Source organism: Numenius arquata, chromosome 24 (genome assembly GCF_964106895.1).
Source record: "Numenius arquata chromosome 24, bNumArq3.hap1.1, whole genome shotgun sequence".
Taxonomy (NCBI): domain Eukaryota; kingdom Metazoa; phylum Chordata; class Aves; order Charadriiformes; family Scolopacidae; genus Numenius; species Numenius arquata.
Window position 1 is genome coordinate 6,379,905 of NC_133599.1, and position 20,382 is coordinate 6,400,286.

The 20,382-nt window shown below is 54.4% G+C and overlaps 1 protein-coding gene across 2 annotated transcripts; it reads right to left on the reverse strand.

The window, feature by feature from the left end:
* Positions 1 to 6,700: 6,700 nt before the first annotated feature.
* Positions 6,701 to 17,120, reverse strand: TNNI1 (troponin I1, slow skeletal type). 2 transcript variants are annotated; one of them, XM_074163337.1, is made up of 8 exons: positions 13,658 to 13,713; positions 11,393 to 11,427; positions 10,493 to 10,534; positions 9,715 to 9,846; positions 9,538 to 9,627; positions 8,871 to 9,047; positions 7,426 to 7,536; positions 6,701 to 7,080 (listed from the first exon to the last, which is right to left on the reverse strand). In XM_074163337.1, the coding sequence occupies exons 4-7, from the start codon at positions 9,838 to 9,840 to the stop codon at positions 7,429 to 7,431; spliced, it is 501 nt and encodes a 166-aa protein (XP_074019438.1). In that variant the 5' UTR covers positions 9,841 to 9,846; positions 10,493 to 10,534; positions 11,393 to 11,427; positions 13,658 to 13,713; the 3' UTR covers positions 6,701 to 7,080; positions 7,426 to 7,428. The 2 variants fall into 2 exon arrangements, with proteins under 2 accessions (XP_074019438.1, XP_074019437.1); XM_074163336.1 differs by lacking the exons at positions 11,393 to 11,427; positions 13,658 to 13,713 and adding an exon at positions 17,101 to 17,120 and having other exon boundaries at positions 10,493 to 10,532.
* Positions 17,121 to 20,382: the final 3,262 nt, after the last annotated feature.

Sequence of the window (20,382 nt, forward strand, 5' to 3'; positions counted from 1 at the left end):
CCTGAGTGCAAATTTGGTCTCTGATCCTGGTGAGATCCATCTCTCTGCCAGCCCCAGGGACTGGTTCAAGGCTGGGCTTGCCACGCACGCGTCCAGCCCACAGGGGTGTGCCCGGGACCTGAGCAACCAAAGGTACTATTTTAATCAAAGGTCCCTGATTAAAATCACATTTCTAAAAGATAGCCCTGTCAAATGAGCCATCTGCTCTGAGCGGGGCTCGTTCTGTTTTTCTTTCTTGCAGTAATTGGTTGTCTTTCAAGTGTTTTCATACAAACAGAAAATTCAGCGAGTTGTGGCATAAAAAAAAATATTACTTAAATAACCTTGCAAGTGTCCTGTTAATTGCTGACAAACTATATATAGCAGTTCAGCATCAGTAAGCCACTATAAAGCAATAAACCTTTCTGACTAATGCACAGCGAGCACTTTACTTGCAAAACTCATTGCCAAAGGATATCACTGAAGCATAGGACTTAACAGGATTTTAAAAAGGATTAGACTGAACGTAGGGAAAGAACACCCCCAGCCAGGATCTACACGGCAAAGGAATATCTAACCTCACAGTTTGTGATTCCTCTTATTATTAAGATGAAGAAATTCTAGACAAGTGTTTAACGTCTGGGGATTAGACAGAGGACGAGCCTCAATGACACTTACCCCTCACATCCCCCCAGTCTTTATTTTCAGCTCAGAGACCTTTTGAGCTGAACACTGTTTCCTCTTTATTTGAGAACCCTCAGTGGGTTTCTCTGCCATGGATTTGCCCAGTTTCCCTCAAACCCAGGAAAGCTGTTAGTATAAAAAACATCCTTCAGCAAGGAGTTCCCCAAGTTTGTTCCCTGCTGCTGGAAAAGCTCCTTCCTCTCCTTTAATCTGGATGAGGTCCTGCTGAGCTGTTTGGCAGCACAGAGCACTGATCTCATGGTTTGAGATTTTTGCTGCCACGGAGCATTTCGCTCATGTTTTCCCTGATATCCTTCATGTTGTTTCATGTTCACCATAATCCCAAGCCATCCCTCCCAAGTAGGCAGCAGCAACCCAGAGCCCATCATCTCATATATGAAGTCATGTTGGCTTTTTCCCTCTCTGTGTCACTTTATACTGCCCCAAACATCCCCTGCCATGTTATGCCCAAACTCCAAAGTCCTGCAAGATCCTTCTGAACGTCTGCATCATCAGCCTTCATCTCTGCTATGCCAAATATGCAAGAATTATCAGCAGAGTTTGTTATCTCACCATAATTTCCTATTTGCTAATTGCTTATTTACCTCTGCTTGGACTTTCCCTCTTAGCCATGGCTGATCTGAAGGTCTTTGCTCCTAGAAATCCAGGAAAACTCTTATCTACCAGGTTGCCCTTATCAGCAAGCTCATTGATGCCTTCAGTGTATGCCAGTCACTGGACCTCCCTTTACAAGATCTGTTTTGGCCACCCCAAGGTCATCACCAAAGCTCAGACCAAACTGCAGGTCCTCAAAGCTGAAGGTGATGAAATTGGGTGGGGGCATGAGTCCATGCGGGGAAGGGGTGCTCAGGGGAACCAGTCTGACATTCACCCAGGTCTGCCCTAGGCACCAGGCTGTCATATCTGCTGTCCCAGGTCTACACCAGCAGAGGAAAGCTCTGTCCTCTTGGTCGAGGGAGCTGTGCCGCAGGACTCTGCAAGGCAAGGCTCTGATGTAAAACCACACTTCTCCCCATGTGCCCACTTTGCCCAGGGTGGTTTTTCACAGGAGGGCTCTGCCAGCATCTGCCTGAGGAGCTAAGGGAGGCCAGATCTTCATCTGATGCAGATCAGCAGAAGATACCCATTTATACCCACTAAGGAGCTAGACCAGTATCAGCAGGGTTGGGTTTTTTTTTTTCCCTTGGGAACAGTGTCCTGTGTCTCATCCCTACACAGAGCCTGTTTCTTTGGCTACAGGGCAGTGGAGTTCTTCCAGTTTCCACAACTGTGCTGTAATTAGGGCATTCCTCAACCTCACCCCAGGGCCCAGCGGTGAACCCTCCGCCTCCACCCTTTTTGCCCGTGCCGGTCCCCCAGCATCAGCCATGGCCCAGTTCCTCCCTTGGCTCCAGAGGCTCATCCCTGCTGCGCTGCCAGCGGTGGAGTGGAGTCAGCAGCATCATCTGCCCAGGCTTCCCCGCTGGGCTGGGGTGGGGCTGAATGGCCAGGAAAAGGGGTCATTGCTCAGCTGCCACCCCATCGCTGCAGCAGTGCAACAGCTCCCAAAGGTCCCACCAGCAAATGCTTTGAAAAGCTTCGCTCCCCACCATGCATAGAGGTCTCCCAACATCCCCACATTGGTGCTCTGCAGGTGCTGGGATGGTCTAGGGCTGTCCTTCCCCAGCAATGGTTCCTTCAGCTTTTGGGAAGGTGTGTGTGATGCACTAGAGACTGATAGTACAGAGATACCTCTGCTGTGTGAAGAAATCCAGAAAATGTCTGAGATTGGTGTTTGCTCAGAAACCGAACAAAACCCAACCACAGACTTTTCTGTGTCCTGAAGGAAAGAAATAACCATTGTCCAAACTGCCTTGCACCTTACTATCAGAGGGTTATTTCTCATTTATAATTTAACTTTTTTTAGAAAAAAAATAATTTAGACAAATCTTTGTTCAGAAATGCCATCGTGGTGCCCCATGGATGCTATAGAGTCCTTCAGGTTCCCACTCTCCTCTGCAGGTTGGCGTCCTCAGTAGATGCCATCTCCTGTGATGCCCCAGGTCTAACAATGAAGAACGATGGATATCCCCAAAAGTGGTCTCAGTGTCAGTTGAAACTTTTCAGGTCATGTACAGAATAAGTGTGACTCATCACCAGCAGCTGTGTGGCAGACTGCACTCCTCACAGCACATGAAATTAGTTGCATTTAATGAGAAACCCCCTCTGATATGAGCAATGAGAGGGCTCAGGCCACAGCAAGGGCCAATGGACAAGATGGAGGTACCCCGCTCACACCAAGTGCCGTACCCCAACCCAGCCCTGTCTCTCCCGGGGCTGCAAGACCTGAGCCTGGAGAGCTGCAGGAGGAGAAAATGAGGGGTGAAGAACCCCATTTCTCCCCGTTTTCTTCTGCAGGGGACACGTGGGACCCGCAGTGCCGGCTCCCGGGGTGACGGGTGGTTATGCTACAGCCCTGCGTCGCCTCCTGTGCAGCTGCAGCCACGGGTTTGATCCTGCCCTGGCAGCTCCGCGGGGGCTGCAGGGGGTAATGTTTAACCTTTACCCACAGGGACTGCAGCCCAGCATTAGCCCTGCGCAGGGCAGGGTGCTGCGGGCGTCTTCGGAGGCCATGGGATAAACTTTACCCTTCCCACCCCAGGGCTGCCCATCACCGCTGATCCTCCTCCCCTTCCTCCTTTTGCAGCTCCAGCCACTGGCCGAGCTGCAAATACACTCAGGGAAGTATTCGGGCACCATTCAGATGTCTCTAGGCTTCACCAATTAGTAAGGAGGTCACAGAGCATCCTAGGAAAGGAAGGGACAATCTTACAACCAACTAGGAGGGATGTTTTGGAAAGGCCACATCTGGCCAAGCCCTTTGCCTCTCCCTCGCTGCAGATTTGCCAGCAAAACCTTTCCAGTAGAAAATCACTGGGCTGACTAATATTTTTTTCTACTGCCCAACTTAATTTGTAATTTCTGCTGTTTCAAGCTTCCGGTGCTTTGCTTTGCTTTGAGGGCTCTTGGCTGCAATGGAGCAACCTGGAGGACAGTAGGGACAGGGCTCTGTTCAGTTCAAGGAGACAGGACTGACTCACAAGGTCCTTCTAGAAATAAATACGATTTCATTAGCTCCAGCATCACCTGCTCTGCCTAAGAAGAGCCTTGCAAGTCCTACATGTGGGCTGATTTTTCAGTATAAAGGGATTACCATAGGGTTCCCTTCTAATTCAGAGAGAAGAAACTGAGATTATTGTCACGCAGCAGGGAAGCAACAGTGGGACTGCAGAGCTTGCCTGGTGCAAGGGAAGCCAGGGACGGTGAGATGAAAGGCACAACCTGCCCCTTTGACCAAGGGCGCTCCCAGCTGGCCCAGAGCCACAGAAGCAGCTCCAGAGCAGAGGTGGAGGACAAGAGTTGGATTCCACCCCCCGACCCAACCAGGAGAGGCTCGTGCTCAGAGCAGACAGATACATTTTCCCTTCGAGATTCAATCCCTATAAAGAGGTGGGGGGTTTCCATGTTTCTAATAAAGCTGAAATCCGTAAACCTTTGTTTCCCCATGACCAATCAAGGGGTTCTTCCACTGGAGAAGGAGGAAAGCAAGACATGGTGACTGGGGAACATCATACTTTGAAAAAGCAGGGGAATTTGCAGAGCAAAGAGGTTTGGGGTTGGGTTTTTCTTCCCCCCGCTAATCTCAAACACAAGGCAGCCGTGCAAAGTCAGCTATAGCCTCCGATGAGTGTATGTGCACACCCCGGCTGGCTCTCTCTGTGGCTGCGGGGACGTGCTGGCGAGCCCTCAGTTTTGCTCTGCAGCAGTTTCGGGTCTGAGAATCTGGCGATGAACTGGGCACGGGCACAGGCTGCCAAGCACCGACAGGAGCCTGGTCCCACAGCACCCGTCACCCATATTGCCTTTCATCTCACTACCATCCCTCCTCACCCCACAAACACCACCCCCTTTTTATTTTGAATTACCAAATTAGCATAATTACACTAAGCTCAGAGCAACTGTTCTCGGCTCGGACTTGGCTTGCCATTTTCTGCTTCTGTTCCCGGTCTGAAGAAGGCTTTGTTTCCGTGAAACCTCTCTTGCATTTTCCAGCTCTACCAGTTGGTCAGGTAGCAGTTATTGCCTCTCCCTGCACACCTTTCTTCCTCTGCCAGGATCGCTGCCGAGTGTGTGAGTTCCCTCTGGGGATAGCGTGCACGGCCAGATCCCAGGACGTTGCCTGGGCAGGGCTCCTGCTTGGGCAGGAGCTCAGAGGGGCGAGATTGTAGCTGAAACCCTTTGCCTTCAGTGGTGGGATCTCCCCACGCACAATCTCCAGCCACCTCCGAGAGCAGTCGCTTGGGTTGGCCAAGACAGGGACTCCCTTCCCAGGGCTATTCCTGCCGGGAGCCCGTCCTGAGGTGTGCAGAGCGAGGACAAGGGGTCTGTGAGTCCTCACACTGTGCTGGGCTGTGGCTGCTCTGCTGAATTAAGGTTGGAAAGGAAAAAATATGTGGAAAAGGCTCTGTGTGCCGTGCAACTGCTCCGGTCATGCAAGAGGTGGTCTGGCTCCAGTTAGTGGGATGCTGATGGGGAAGGAAGGTCAGGTGGAAAGATAACGACTGAGCATCTGTGCTTGCTAAGGTGGCAAATGTGTATTTTCCAGCCGACAGGCACCTCTGATCTAACACTAATTTGTGGAAGAGTTTTCATATTGAGTCTTAAGTTCTATGCAAAGGAGCAGCTGGGTGTTGTGGCAGCCCAGGTGCTAATGACCGTGCTAGAAATAAGTGTTCCCATCAGTCACCATCTGCCCTTACCCTCTATGCCCAGGGACAAAAGTGAGCAGTTCGGCTCAGTATCCCTGAACTGGCCAAAGGAAGGGATGTGATGCCCAGAGCAATCCAGCTGCCCTCCCGGTTTGGAGCCCAAACCCACCTCCCTACAGTGGCTTTCCTTCTCTTGCACCTCTGGCCACTGAGCTACCAAGACTGCTGCACAAAGTCCTGCAAGACCCAACTGTGTGGGGCCAACTTTTTCTGTCCCTAAAGGAAAGTTTTTCTGGGAAGACTGAGCTCTGTTGGAGACCGTGCACTTTTTGATGCCGTTTCCTCCCAGCCCTGGTGCCTGTCTGGCGACCTGCACTTTGCTCCAAGTTTATAGCATTTTCTGTATTTGACCAGCTCACAGCACAGGGGCTGGGGAGTGCTGCAAAACACCCACCGTGTGGCACAGGTTTGAAACCATGGGTGCTGTGGTTCCTCTGGGTACCCTGGGGACATGGACGAGGCACTGCTCCAACCACCAAGAGCACCTCATGGGGGCTGAGCCTCAGCATCTCCTGCAGTGCAGCCAGGCAGAAGATGCAATTTGGTGTGATTTCTCACCGATTCTCCCCTCCAGCCCAGCTCTGGGGATGAGCTGGCACATCCCCAATCACTGGCACTCAACCAGCTGCAGTGTGGGGGGCTGTGAAATAGAAAATGATAGGACTAGTGGGGAAGCGTGAGCTGTTGGGCCCAAAAGGTGGATTCATCTCATGCTCTCCTGATGCATTGCTCAAATTAAGCCTTGAAATGGGGCTGACCCACTTCCCACAGCTCCGGTGCCTGTGATGGGGCAGCCGGTGGGGAACTGGTGCCTGGGTGAACAAGCTCTGAAGGCTTTTCCAAACCAGAGGAGGAGGGGGGGAGCCGGCAGACAGCCATCTCCACACCAAGACCCAAGCTTTTCTGTCTAGGAGGCTGGTGCGTTGCTGAAGCCTGGCGAGGGCTGGAGTGCGTGGGAGGGCAGACGGGTGGCCTGTGCCTGGGGTTGGGGGCCTCAGCAGAGCTGGTGGAGCACCAGGGAGCAGCCTGAGGGGCTGGAAGAGATGAGGCCAAAACAAGTCTGATCCCAGGCATGCTGCTGGCCTGAGCACTGGCATGGGGACATTGCAGGGTGGCAGGAAAGGACCAGGGTATCTTCCCCACCAGGCTGTGGACCAGCACCTGCCCCTGGCCAGCTGTCCCTCAGTGACGAGCCCACACAGCACTCTACCTGGGAGACCATCCTTTAATACACGTGCAGCCGCGTGGGTACATCTCAGGCTGTGCCCAGCAGAGGATGGGACAGTGGGAGGACCAGCAGCCGTCTCTGGGGGCTCTCTGCAGTGGTGGGAGGGGAGGGATGGCCAGTGGCCCCTGGGAGACAGCATGGCCCGTGCAGGTGATACCAGGAGCCGCTGTAACTGAGGCCACGTGGGAGTAGGGATGATGGTGGTGCTGAGAGAAAGAAGCTCAGATCTCCTTCCCACACAGTTGTCCACGGGTTTCAGCTCAGTGGTGAATTCAGGGTAAGGGCACAAAGAGCACTGAGGGGCAGCAAGGGGAAGGGGGGCAGGCAGCAGGGCTGGGGAGGCTCTTCTTCCCAATGCTCCTGTGGGGAAGAAACAGAGCAGAGCAGTGGGGCAGGAGAGGAGTTTTTGGGCTGCTGGTGGTGCCAGTGATGCCCTTGATGTGCAGGATGAGTGTGGGGTGGGCAGTAGATCCCAGAGAGCCAGGGAGGACAAGCTGGAAGAGGAGGGTAGCTGCTGGCAGGGGCTCCATGGTGGGGACATGCAGGACAGACACCCGTCCCAAGCGTAGGGTGGGAGATGGGGCATGCGATGCCTTTTTGTGTAATGAGTGGGGTTGGTTTCTGCATTTGCCCTGCCACAAGTACAAATCAGGGATGCTGCAGGGAGCATGGGACATCACAGGGAAAGGAGGACAGGTCCCCTACCTCTCACTGGCCCGTGGGGGACTTGGCAGCGTCGAACATCTTCTTTCGCCCCTCCATCCCTGACATGGCCTCCACGTTCTTGCGCCAGTCGCCCACTTCCACGGGGCGCTCCTGCCGGGAGGAACGAGGATGGGGGTTGCGATGGCCGTGTGACGGGATGGCCAGCAGCCCCACGCTGTCCCACCCCATTGCACAGAGCCCTTGGCCCTGGCGCAAAAGCAGCACGGGGAGGGCAGCTGCCCCATTGCAACCACCCTCTCCCTCGGAGCCAGCTCTGCCATGTGTCCCTGCATGTGGAGCTGACTGGGAAGATGGCAAACAGTGGTCTGATCTCCACAGGAAGGTCTGGATTCATGTGGATACCCCCACAAAGCCTGGATAAGTTGCATTAATGCACTGGAAGGCACAAAAATCCCAGAAAATTTCTTTAGGGGGAAGAAACAAGCACACGGGACTTACTCAGGATTTACACCAGCACACCGGGGCAAATGCAAGCAAAAACACTTTCTGCACAACCCTCCCAGCCCACATAAAACCCATCTCTGAGCTTTTGGAGGGGACTGGGATTGCTGGTGTGACAATGAAAGCCCGGCAGCCGCTTCCCAGACAGAACGGGGAGATGATGGCAGCTCTGGGAGCATGCCCAGGTGTCTGCTCTGCCAACCCACAAGCATTCATAGATTACAAGCCATGCCCCAACACCATCTTATGACATCTAAAATAAACTCAGATCTGTTCACCACCTGGCGTTGAGGACTGTAAACACAGTTTTATACTATCAACAGGGGGGAGAAAAGGAAAAATAATTGAAAACTGAGTTTCTCATCTAATCTGCTGAGCTGAGACCAAAGGGTAAAATCCCTTTGGAGAGAGGCCTTGGCAAAGCAGCACAGCTCTTGCTGGTGGGTGCCTGCACACCCCAGGCAGGTCTGGGCATCACTCTCTATCTCTGGTATTGAGATTTTCCCCTCTTGCATCTCCGTGAAGCCGGTGTGAGCTGGGCCGTTTATCTCATGCCAAGCGTGCTGGGCTCAGTCTTATCTAATCTGGGTCTGGGAGTTTCCCGGGTGTTTTCTGGGCATTATTATACCAAATAGGAGCTCTCCTAGCTCCCTAGAAGACCAAACTCTGCAAGTGTAGCTCAACAGACATGCCAAGGGAGCCCCATTGAAAGACTCCCATATGCTCTGGGAGGGAAAAGCATCATGGACACACACCTAAACCTCACTTGTTATTGTCTACCAGTTACTTGGCCCAGTCAAACTGCTCCCATGTGGTCCCACAGCATCCTGCAATGGGCAGTGTCTCACAAGGACTGCCCCATGCTATTTCTAAGGCTTAAACGGAGTGAGCACAACCCACATGGGCTTCACAGGGACCTTGGAGAAGGGCAAGCGCATCCCTAGGAGGCGTCTCCACGTCTGGCCTCTAGAAGAGTCACCCACCTTCTCCGTGTCCTCCTTCTTGACAGACTTCAGGTTGGCTCTCAGGTCCATGGACACCTTGTGCTTGGAGCCCAGCAGAGCCCTCAGCATGGCATCGGCGGAGACGCGGACTCGCCGCAGTGGGGGTCGTTTGAACTTTCCTCGGAGATCAAGTACTTTGATTTTCAGATCTTTAATCTGCAGGTTGAGGAAAGGAGGAGGAGCAGGAGGTCTTTACATTGCTGCCTTGCACAACAAGCTCCTGTGTGATTGAGGAATCTCTGCCAACACTGATCCCCATAGGGATCTGTGCCTCATCTGCAGCCATGAGGACCACCTTCACCAAGGGGATGTCCACCTGAGCACAGAGCTGTTGTCAGTGCCTTGTCCCAGCCTGCTCAGATGGCAGCCGTACCATGAGAAGGAGCTCTCAGACCCACAAGGGTGGCCAGGAGAGCAAGGAGGCTGCCTGTGGACCCAGCGGACAGTTTGAGTTCCCCGAGGCAGGGATGAACCTGGTGCTGAGTGATGCCTTGAGAACAAACACCAACCCTTAGGAAACCCTGGTGCATGCCCCACATCCAGTCCATGAGAGCTTAGCTCAGTCCATGAGAGACCCCCATCAAGGCCCAAGCTACCATCTGGAAGGGTGTTAACAAAAAAGCAAACAGCCCATCCTGCCTCCTACCTCCCGAGTGTTATGGTTGCATTTCGCTTCAATGTCATATCTCTCTTCATCCACAATTTCAACCTTCTCATGCAGCTCCCTGCACAGGTCCTGGAGGCCAAGCACAACAGGAGAGCAGTGAGCGATGGCCATCCATGCTCCCAAGGAGCTTGCTCCAGCCTTGGACCTGAGAAGTACCTGGAGCTGGCTCAAGGAAAGCCCACTGGTGTGCAGTGGTGTGATCCGCTCAGACAGGTATCTTTCCTTCTCTGCCTGCTTGTCCACGATCTCCTGTTCCCACTCCTCCTTCGCTTTTGCCAGCATCAAACTCTACGAGCACAAGTAAAGAGCAGAAGGGTGAACAGAGAAGCTCCTCTGTCCCCCCTGAGGCTCCTCACACAATGTCTGTAGGATGGGACAATCCTGTCGGCCTCCCAAACCTCCTCCCTGCTGTAACTGTCCTCCCGACATCACTTTGCTGCTGAAACACACATCAAAAAGTCCCTCCACCTTTAGTGTGGTGACCCTGAGGGCAGGGGGAACAGCACAGCCAGAGGAACCACGGGGCTGTTCCCGGCTGGTCCCGATGGATGCTGATGCCAGCACTTTCTTTGTATCGGTTTGCTCTGCTGTGGCAGTAAAAGATTTCCCCAAGCCACAACCTGGGGAGGTCCCAAGCCTGTGCTGCAGAGCTGCTGGTGCACCAACACCAGGTCTGTGGCTTCAGAGCTGAAGGCGTTGGAGTCTCTCCCCACCTTAGTAAAGGGGAGGTGAGGGGAGGTTTGTTTGGTGCCTGGACCACAAAGCCCACATGAGTGAGGATTTTTGAGGAGACAAGAGGTGGGAGAGGGAGCTGCTCCCCAAGGGCCATTCTTCTGCCGTTCCTCATCGCTGTCCCTCCAACCACACACTTCAACCCCAGCTCCTCTTCCCCAGCGAGACAAACCCCAGGGAGTTTCCAACCCTCAGGACTCACCTTCAACAAGAGTTTTCGTGAGGCTGTGATCTTGGATTTTCTCTAGGGGAGAAGGAAGGGAAAAAAAAAACCCCACCTTTGAAAACAAATTCGCAGCAAAGGCAGGGTAGCATTGCAATTGCTCCCAAAAGGAAAGGCACTTACCTCCCTGCAAGCCAGCGTGTGTTCAGGAAGGAGCAATAAGGAAGAAGGGAAGAGAACAGGGCATCAGTGAATAACAGTGAAAAAGAGGTGACGGTCAAGAAAAGCATTTCATGTGATTGCAGTTGGTTTCCGTATTTTTCTATCTAATAGTTGCTAACTGCAAGTGAGACGGGTCTGAGATGATCGTGCTGTCTGGAAATGCAGTGGGCGCTCAGGGGCACTGCTCAGAAAGCCAAAATGCCACTCAAACGCGGCACACGAGCTGTCACGGTGCCCATAGTGCCAGCCCTGGCTCCGTCCCTGCAGTTCGGGCCACAACACCCTCATTCACGGGTTCCCCGCGCAGCCGGGGGCTGGCACGCGGGATGCTGGAGCCTGTTCAGGTTTGCAGGGCTGAGGCATCTCCGCGTTATCACTTGATGAAAGCCTTGCAGGGAGGCTTCTCCCTTCTCTTCATGCCGGGGAATATGTTCTATCTGTATGATGTGCTACGAAGAGCCTCACGGCAAAGCGAGTGGTGCTGCCCACTTCGGATCCCTATTTCGGGATCTGGGAAAGCTCCAAGGTTTGAATTGGGACATCAAAATCACTAACAATTTTTACTGAAAGATAGTTTTTGCAAGGGGAATGGCACAGAGGTCTTGAGCACGGGGTGGTCTCCCAGCTGAACCCCCCAAAAATGAACAAGCTCAGCCGGCACAAGCAGCACAGCGGCCAGGCAAGGGTTTACTGAAATTTGAGGGAAAGTCGTGCTACTTACGGCTCTGGCATTGTGGCAGTGTGCTGTTCAACTGAAAAGAAAAATAATGGGGAAAGAAGGTGAAACAAAGGCACAAATCCCAAATCCAGATGAACCCAGAAAACAGTGGCGGCAGCGGGATGCTCCTGAGGTCCGGTGCTGCCCCGTGCTGTCGGCAGAGGGAAGCGACTCGGCAGCTTCTCCATCCCGCTGTGAAACACCGAGACGAACCGCCCAGCTCCAAGGAAACCTTATTTTGGGCAAGCTCCAACCTGCCTCCAGCCGGCCCTGCAGGACTCAGTCTGTGGCTCCTCGGGGGCTTTCCCAAGCACCGAGCTGCTCCCCCGCTGGCTGCAGCCCCCACCCCAGCTTGGGGCGAGGGAACGGAGCCGAGTATGGATGGAAATAACACAAGAAATGGGGTGCCTCAGGGTCCCCCACATGGCCTTGGCTCAGGGAGTCCCGTCCCACAGCTCCCCGTGGGGGACCGCAAGAGATTTGGTGGAACCAAAATCCATCTCAGGAGTGACGGAGCAAGGGGCAACAAATCATGAACAAGCAGCTGAGCAGATTTCTTTAGCATCCGTGACCCTGGTGAAATACTCACGGTTTCATATTTTAAATTTGCTTGGTAATCCCATGCTCTGGCAGCTGCTTCAAAAGGCACTGCCTCTCCTGCTTCCCCAGCACTGCCCCTAACACTTCCCGCTCTTGCTGAGGCACTGCCTAAGCCTGAGTAATAGAAAAATGTGTGGGAAAATGCCAATCAATTTATTTTTTTTCTCTTTCCAACCCGGAGTAACAAACTGATGACATATTTCAGAAAGAAACAGCATTTTCCAGCGCTGGGTTTAGTCCTTTCCCTTAGAACTCAAAGGGCAAAGTTGGGATTTTTTGCCTTGATCTCTTTGTATCCCCCTGAATCTGGGAACTGTTTTAAACCCCAAAGATTCCTTTGAGGGAAAGAAAAAGGAACAATTCTGGTCTCAAACAGCTGCTCCCAGGCGTATGTAGAGCCCGTGCCGAGCAAATCTCAGTGCATCTCCCGGCTCCGTCCGCTTGTCCCTGTCCCCTCCCTGTGCCCCCCGCTGCCTGGCCAGAGCCGTGGCCTGAAGGAATGCAGTTTATGGGGGAAATGCCATAGAATCCCAGCAGGAATCATCTCCCCCTGGAGCCTACCAGATCCCTGGATTTACAAGGAAAAATCCCAAGAACAGGAATTTTTTTTTGTCCCCAAAGCCACATCAGTCAGATGCAGCCAGAGCCACTGGTTTCATGTCTTTTTGGAGTTTTTTGGTGTACAACAAACATCCCACAGGACATGCAGAGAAGGCAGCTCTTCTTGCCTGACACTGGTGCATAGAGGGGTCGGGTCCCAGGTGCTCCCCGCCAGTTTATTTCGGGGGAGCCAGAAAAGCCGTTGGCTCTCTGGAGGAAAGCGAGGACTGGGCAAAGCCTCTCAGTGTCTCCAGCGTCCCCCGTCGGAGCAAAGCCTGGTGGCCCTAGAAGGTGGGACCCACACCGCACCTCGGGCTGGCGACCTCTACCAAGGTCAATCAATTTTTAGGGACAGATATTTCTAAATTTGCTTCCCAGAGGACATTTGAGACTCAGATGTTCTGGTAAGACGTCCCCAGCCACCTCTTGTAAGGACTTTTGGGCTCCTGATCTGGAGCATCCACAAGAGACTTTGCTCTCTGGTGGGGATGAGAGGACCTGGACAAGCTAATTCTGCACGGTATGCATGCCCCCAGCCATGAAAAGCTTAAAAAGCTTAATAAACCATTAAATCATGGAAATCCTTAAGAGAAATAACCCCCAGTCAATCCCAACGTCCTGCCACATCCCAGGGGACCGGACACATACCACCAACACGCGCCCATCCAAGGCAATGCCACACACACACACTGATCCTCACCTCCCTGTCACACAAGTGACTGTGAGCAGTCAGGGTAGGACACAGGGGCAAACACTCCCAAAAAAACATCCTGTTTCCCAGTTTTCAGGAAAAATCGAGTGAATCTCAGCTCCAAAGCCCAGCTGGGTATTTTAGTGATGTTTCTCCCCTTCATGGTCTCACCTATCCCCTCTCCAAGAGGAGAGAAAATGCCTAAGCACCCTCAGACAGGGGGGAGGAATTCAGAAAAATTCACGTGCTGGGGGCTCCTCTCTGCCACATCACCCCATGCAGGTACCAGCAGTGTCACACTCGTGCCCGTGTCACCACCCAGGGAGTCATGGGTGGGGGGACATGAGTAGGGGGACCCCCAACAGTGCCTTACCTCGGGGCCGTGCAGGAGGGAGGTGATGCCTGGCCTCCGGAGAGCCGCACACTGCCGGGGGCCGGCGGCAGAGGGGGAGTATTAAACCGCAGCCCGCCTGCAAGTGGTCAGTAAAAATAGCACAAATCCCCTCTTGTGAGCACACGTTTGCTGCGAGCCCTGTGACGTGCTGCACACACCTGGGGCACCGTCTCCAACGTGGGGTGACACACTCACATCACCCCTGTGCAGCAGTGCACCCCCGGCTTAGAGTACCCCCGGCTTAGGGCACCCCTGGTTTGGTCCACCCCTGGTTTAGTGCGCCCGGGACCCCCACGCGATTTGGTGAATTCCTGTGCTATTTGCATGTCAATCTCCCGAGCTCGGCCGGCACTTGCTGCCCGATGCTGCACGCACACGCGTGTTGCGTGTGAGCACACAGATGTGCCAGGCCAGGCTGACCCTGGTGATGCCGGTGCGGACGGGGTGTGTTCTTCATGTCACATCTGCCTTGCTCCTCTCCAACATAAACCAGCACCAGAAATGTTGGAAAAGCCCTGAGTCTGCATGAGCCAAAACAATGCAGTGCTTTTTCTTTCCAGAAGATACCCTGAATTTTTTTCTGCCTTTTTTTTTCCTTCCTTTTTTTTTTCTTTTTTTCTTGTTTTTTTCTTTCTTTTTTTCCTCTTTTTTTTTTCTTTTTTTCTCTTTTATTTCTTTTCTTTTTTTCTTTCAGAAAGTGCCTGAAGGGGAGGTGGGGAGTGGGAGCAGCCTGGAGAGCTGATGTGATGCTGACCCCCGTGAACAGTGGTGCACACACGATGGTGCACACACACCCTGCAAAGCTGCAGGCACAGAGCGATGCTCCCACGGGAATGCCAGCCGAGGAGCCTCCCGGGAGCTGTCAGAGCCCGAGGAGGACAAAGCCACCCCAGGTGAGGACAGGGCACATCACTGAGGAGTGATGGGGTAAAACAGCAAAGGTGGGGTTACACCATCAGGCCAGATGGTGGGCTAGGACCAAAGATGGGGCATTCCCCTCGTTGGGGAGCAGGACCAGCCAGACTCACCAACTTGGGATGCTCCAGTAACTTTCAGCCCCTCCAAGCACTGCTGTTTTCCTCATGAAATTCCTGAAAAGTGGCAAAGAACCTGCAGTCTTGCCCCCCTGCACCCTACGAAGCCCCTTGCCTGGTGTCCCGTGGAGGGAGGCAGGGACTGCGGGGGCAGGCGGCACCTGTTCCCTGGGATATTTTTAGGGGCAAGTTTAGGAGCAAACAATTCCCAGCCTGCAGCCCAGCAGGGACAATGCCCGGCATTTTAATCCTGAGGCTATTATGGTCGAGGAGGGACACACAGCTGCATGCAAAGGGTAGCTCCCGTGGTGGGGAGCAATGACAGCCCCCCCCCACCCCCGTCCTGCAGAACAGGGGATGCACAGCTGCTTTTCCTGGCTCTTTCCTCCCCACCTGGACACCAAGGGGGGAGCTGTGCCCAGCGGGTGATACGTCACCCCCAAGCTGGTGCGAAGTTGGTGATGGTGACAGTGACAATGGCAATGGCCATCCTTGTTTGACCTGCACTAGTCAAGTCCCAGCAAGCGCAGGAGAAACCCCCCTGTGCCCACCCTCCTCGGGGGCCCCTCCAAGGATGTTTCTCCTTCCCCAGTTCCAGCACAGTGGATCCACTCCCAGCCGCCGAGGAGGAGAATTTATACCAGCCCCCTTAGACCTTTATAAGGCAAAAGCCCCCGCAGGGCCGTGCCTCCAGCATCTTTCCTCCCGGCTGCCTTGGGATTGTTTTCAGAGCACAGAGGAGCCAAAATTAGCCCGTGACAAAGGCGCCGCATTCCCCGCAGCCCTGCCCCGGGGACCCGACCAGCTCCCACTGCCGGCGCTGGGGCTGCTTCGGATGCCATTTGCTCCAGTCTCGGGTTTCCTCCTCTGCTGGGACCTGGAGTGAGGAGGAGGAAAGGGCGAGCAAAGGATGAGTTAGCGGGACCCCTCGATTTGAGGCTTCAGCATCGCTCTCAAAGCCCCAGCACTGCTGTGGGGGGCCGGCAGCAGAAGGACTGGCAGGAGCCCACGATCTCCCCACCCCTCCTCTCCAGCCGACATGGTGAGGACATTTTGGGTCTCCATCCCTGGCTCACAAACCACAATGAGCTGCCTCAAGATGAGGGATTGTTTTATTAGGTGCCACCTGAGGTTGTGGGCACCCCTCTGAGCTGCTGGCAGGTAGGAAGGGCACAGGCTGGAAATCTACAGGGCAAACCAATGCTGAGGCCAAATTCAAAGCAAAATAGTATCCCCCCCACTCCTGGGAGCCACTGATTCAAGTGAAGGATTCCCCATGGGCTGCCACCGAGGGCACAGATGCCAACAGAAAATTCCCAGAGAGCTGTATGGGGATGCCAGACCCACCCAGGACCACATCCCCAAGGACAGCCCACTTGTGTCTAAACATCCCGGTGGTCCTACAAGTCACCTGTGTTCAGTCTCTCGTGAGTGGGCAGCCCTGCATGTGTTTAGATGGATGTGGGCAGTTTCTCTCTCCCTCTGGACATGCTGTGTCCCTGGAGGGTGTTGGTGTTTCCTCATCATTGGGCATCAGCCCCACAAGCGTGGCAGGGGCTACCACGACTGCCCTCCAGCTTCAGGAGAACCGCAATGGGGCCACAATGGTCCCTGGCTCCTGGAGATGTTGGGCCTCCAAATTCAAAGGTATCTGATCCCTGTGAGCAGTTTGGTTGCCCCACATAAAGCCTATTTCCCTGAAGAAGCAGACTTGCATCAGGGAATCCCTGTCCCTGCTCAAGGCCCTGGAGCCATCCCACCCATCCTGTCCTTACCCTCTTCCAAGCACCATCCTCATTCCATCTACCCTGATGGCATTCACAAAGACAATGGGCTTCCCAGGGCATCCAGGACAGACTTAGAAACAACAGCTGAGCTTTTGTTGTCCTTTGGGACTTCACCCTCCAAACAGGTCCATCCCATCCCTTAGCTGCCACACTCAGAGCCAGCCTCAAATGCCAGGGTTGATGACAGGAGCCCACCAGCTGCCTCAGGTTTCTCACTGGGCTGGGACAGAGGATGCCCCACAGAGTCTCCATGGCGTGGGAGAAGGTTTTCCCTCTGTGGAGCAGCTCAGAAACACAGAGACATTGAGGTCACCTCCTACAAGCAAAGCGGTTGCAAGGCTGCGGGACTGCAGTGCCACATTGCAATGAAGACATGAGGGTCCATGTGAGTTGTCCAGAAGAAATGGTCCCTGCCTGGGTGTTTCTCCTGCAGATCGTCCGGCAGCTCTCACCCCTCATGAGCTGCCAGAAGGGATCCAGATTGTCCCAACTGCTCCTTTGATTTGTGACAGCCTCCTGGCGAGGGTCTCCAACAACCAATGCTTTTTGCAGCCCTGGAAAGGATTCCTTCAGCTTGCTGCCTCTGCGAGTCTCACCAAACCTGGGTGATCCTTGAGGCATCGAGGCAGAGCTGACAGTGGGGACAGCTGTGGAGATGGAAAGTGGACGAGAATTTGGATGATCATCACAGCCCGACCTGGAACGAGCGAGGCCCCAGGCCAGACCCCAGACATGCCCTATGGGGCTGAGAGACCTCTCCCAGCTCAGATCTCCGCCCTGCCCATCACCACCCCATTGCATCAGCCCCACCAGGACACCTCATCGCCCACTGTCCGGTGGGGCAGAGGCTCCTCATCCATTTGGGATCTGCTGCTCCATGTCCCAGTGTCCCAGGGTAAGCTACTGCAGCTGGAGAGCCCTGTCTTCTCCAGCCACCTACCTGGCTGGACAACATCTGGGGACGGTGTCTACGTTCAGCCTCTTCACCCATTGGCATGAGACCTGCTCTTCCCACTTTGCACGGCTGCAGGCAGTAAATCCATGTGGAAGCAGCTGTGGGGCTGGATCCAAAGTCGGGACAGTTTTCACAAAATGGGAAAAATCCTCCCAGCTTCTAGCAGTATTGTGGGACAAGTCATTGTTCTCAGGTGGAATGCTTTAGGGAGACTTGAAATGTTTGCAGAAGGTGCCAAAGCTGTGGAGGGGTCTCCCAAAGCCAACGGGTTCTTTAGGAGCAGCACATGCTCCCTGCCTCATGCCACTCTTTATTAAATAAGGAGGCATTATCTACTTTGGGATAGCAGAAAGACATTATTAAAATGGAGCTGAGATACCCACTGAAGACTTTAAGCTTTCTGTGGTTTTGCCAAGAGACACATGAAACCTTCCCAATGTCGACCTTGACAGCTCTTATATACAAGAGGGGGATGTTGGCTGTTCTGTCCGTGCTAATGGGCTGACATGGTTCAACGGCAATGTCAGTTTAAATATCCTAAAAACCAGCCTGGTTTTCAGCCTAAGGGAAAATAATTCACAGGGAAAAAAAAAATACCATTCCCAGTAATCCAAAATTTCAGGCCTGGGCAGAGATCCTGACACACTTTTTAGACATTTCTGGAGTATTTCCAAGCCTTCCCATCTGTCTCTGAGACACCCCACGCATCTCAGCATCCTCTTCTGCTGCAAGGCTGGGCTGAGCCTCCCCATCACCGGGGGCAGCCTGGTGACTGCTGCTCGGGGACAGCGGGTGACGGCCGGGCGCTGGCGCGTGTTCAGCTCCGTTGCTGCCCTCTGCAGCTCCAGCATCGCCTGGCCGCTATTTTTATTTCTTCATGCGGTGCCGGACGCAGTGGTGAGCCCCTTCCCTCCCACCGGCTCCACCAGCTCTGCTGGTGGGTGATGTCCACAACCACGCTCATCACCCACCACCACCTCCACGTCCCCGGGACACCCTTTCAAGACACAACATCAGGACATTGGGGATGGGGAACTAACACACGTGCAATCCCTACCATCCATGCCTGGACCCCTCTGCCTCATCCCAAGCTCTATATTACAGTCGGTGGCATTTCCTCCTACACTCAAACGCAAGAGGACTTGACAGGGGGTGGCCAAACCCAGCACGGCGCTGGTGTGGGTATCCTGGCTGGTGTGGGTATCCCGGCTGGTGTGGGTATCCCAGCGGGTGTGGGTATCCCGGCCGTCGGCTCCCCCTGAGCGTGTGGGTGCAGCAGGTCACAGGGCAGCTCTGCAGCCTGGCACTGCCTGGGACAGGCTCTGGATTCCAAAACAAAATCCAGTGATTTAGGAATTATAATTAAGGATGGGCAACAGGAGTATCTGAAGGGAGCCAGACACTTGACCCAAAACTAAACAAAAATAATACTGCTTGCTACAAGTGTGATTTTTTTTTTTCTTTTCATTTTTATCTGAGGAAAAACCACCCACAAACTACACCGACCTTCACAGGAGAAGCAAGGCGCTGCCAGCCTCCCCGTGGGGCACACGATGGTGGAAGAGGTACACACGGGTCTCACCTGCCAAAAAGCACTGGTACCATAATGCTGCAGACCCCTGTCCCAGCAGCGTGACCCCCACTGCCTTCACCAGCTCCAGCCAGCCCCAGACTGACCCCAAAGCCAGAGCTGGGCGCTGGGATTTCGTTGGTGGAAAAAAGGGCCCTGAAGCTCCCTCTGTAGCCTCCCCTGTACCCGACCTCACCCTGGTGGTGCTGCACAAAGGGTGCCATCCCCGGCACCCCTGGGTGCCGGCAGAGCCCCTGGCCCCGGGGTTGGAGGCACCGGGCAGCCCCCAGACTGTGCAGAGGAGCCCCAGCATCCTCGAGCAGCGCGGGGAGGGTCGATGGAGCGGGGGCACCTCGGGGCTGGGAGCAGCAGAGCTGGATTTTCAGGCTTCTGCCTTTGAACTCAGGCGGCTCCAGGGCACCTCGCTCCGTTTTGGGGCTCAGCCCCAGCTCCGCTTGCTGTCCCTGGCAACGGGGTCCCCAGGAGCCAGCCTCCCCCTACAGCCGCAGCCAGGGTACTGGGGGGCACTGCAAGGCCACATGCCGACCATCCCCCACCGTGCCTCAGTTTCCCCACCCCCGGGGATGTTAGAAATGCTTCCTTTGTGTCCTCTGCCTGCTTTTTGGGCTGGCTGGAAGCGTCCTGTGACCTTCCTTTGCATCCCTAACGCTGTGCAAATAGTCAAGTTGGAATACCTTCCCAGCACTTGCCCTCCTGCAGTGCTCCTTGGCCCTTCTCCCCCAACTCCTGCTGTCCCCTGCAAACTCCCCTGGTCTCTGAGCCCCTGCCTGCAGGAGATTTTCACTGGGGAAAATCACCCCATCTTCACCCCACCCTCACCCACCTATGCTGAGCCCCATCGGGGCGGGCAATGTGCTGCAGCACGTTACTGGTGATGGGGGATGCACCAGCCACCGGCCCCATCCCTGCTCCGCTCTCTGGCAGAGGCTCTTGGCTGTTTATTTGCTTTTCAGTCTCGGGGTGACCTTTTCCTCTGCATGAAAAGTTCAGCCCTCGCAGGCGGCGGGTGAAGCCATCCCGCCTCCCACCCGCACGCCGCTGGCTCAGCTCTCGCCTGCTCCCGGGGCCAGGCTCTGAATCCACCCGCCGAGGCTGGATCTGGCAGATTTGGGTGTCTGCACAGAAGAATCTCCCAAACCTGGGGGGATACGCGCTACAGGAAGGGGTTTTGGCTGTGGATTCTTCTGCAGAGGGATGAAGAGCTGAGAATGGGGACGGAAAACCTTGGCTTTCCCCATGCCCAGGGGAAACACCGACACAGCAATTTGCCTTGCTCTTTCTGTCCCTCTCCCTCTATGAACCGCCTAAATTTCTCCCCAGCTCGCAGGTCCCGTGGC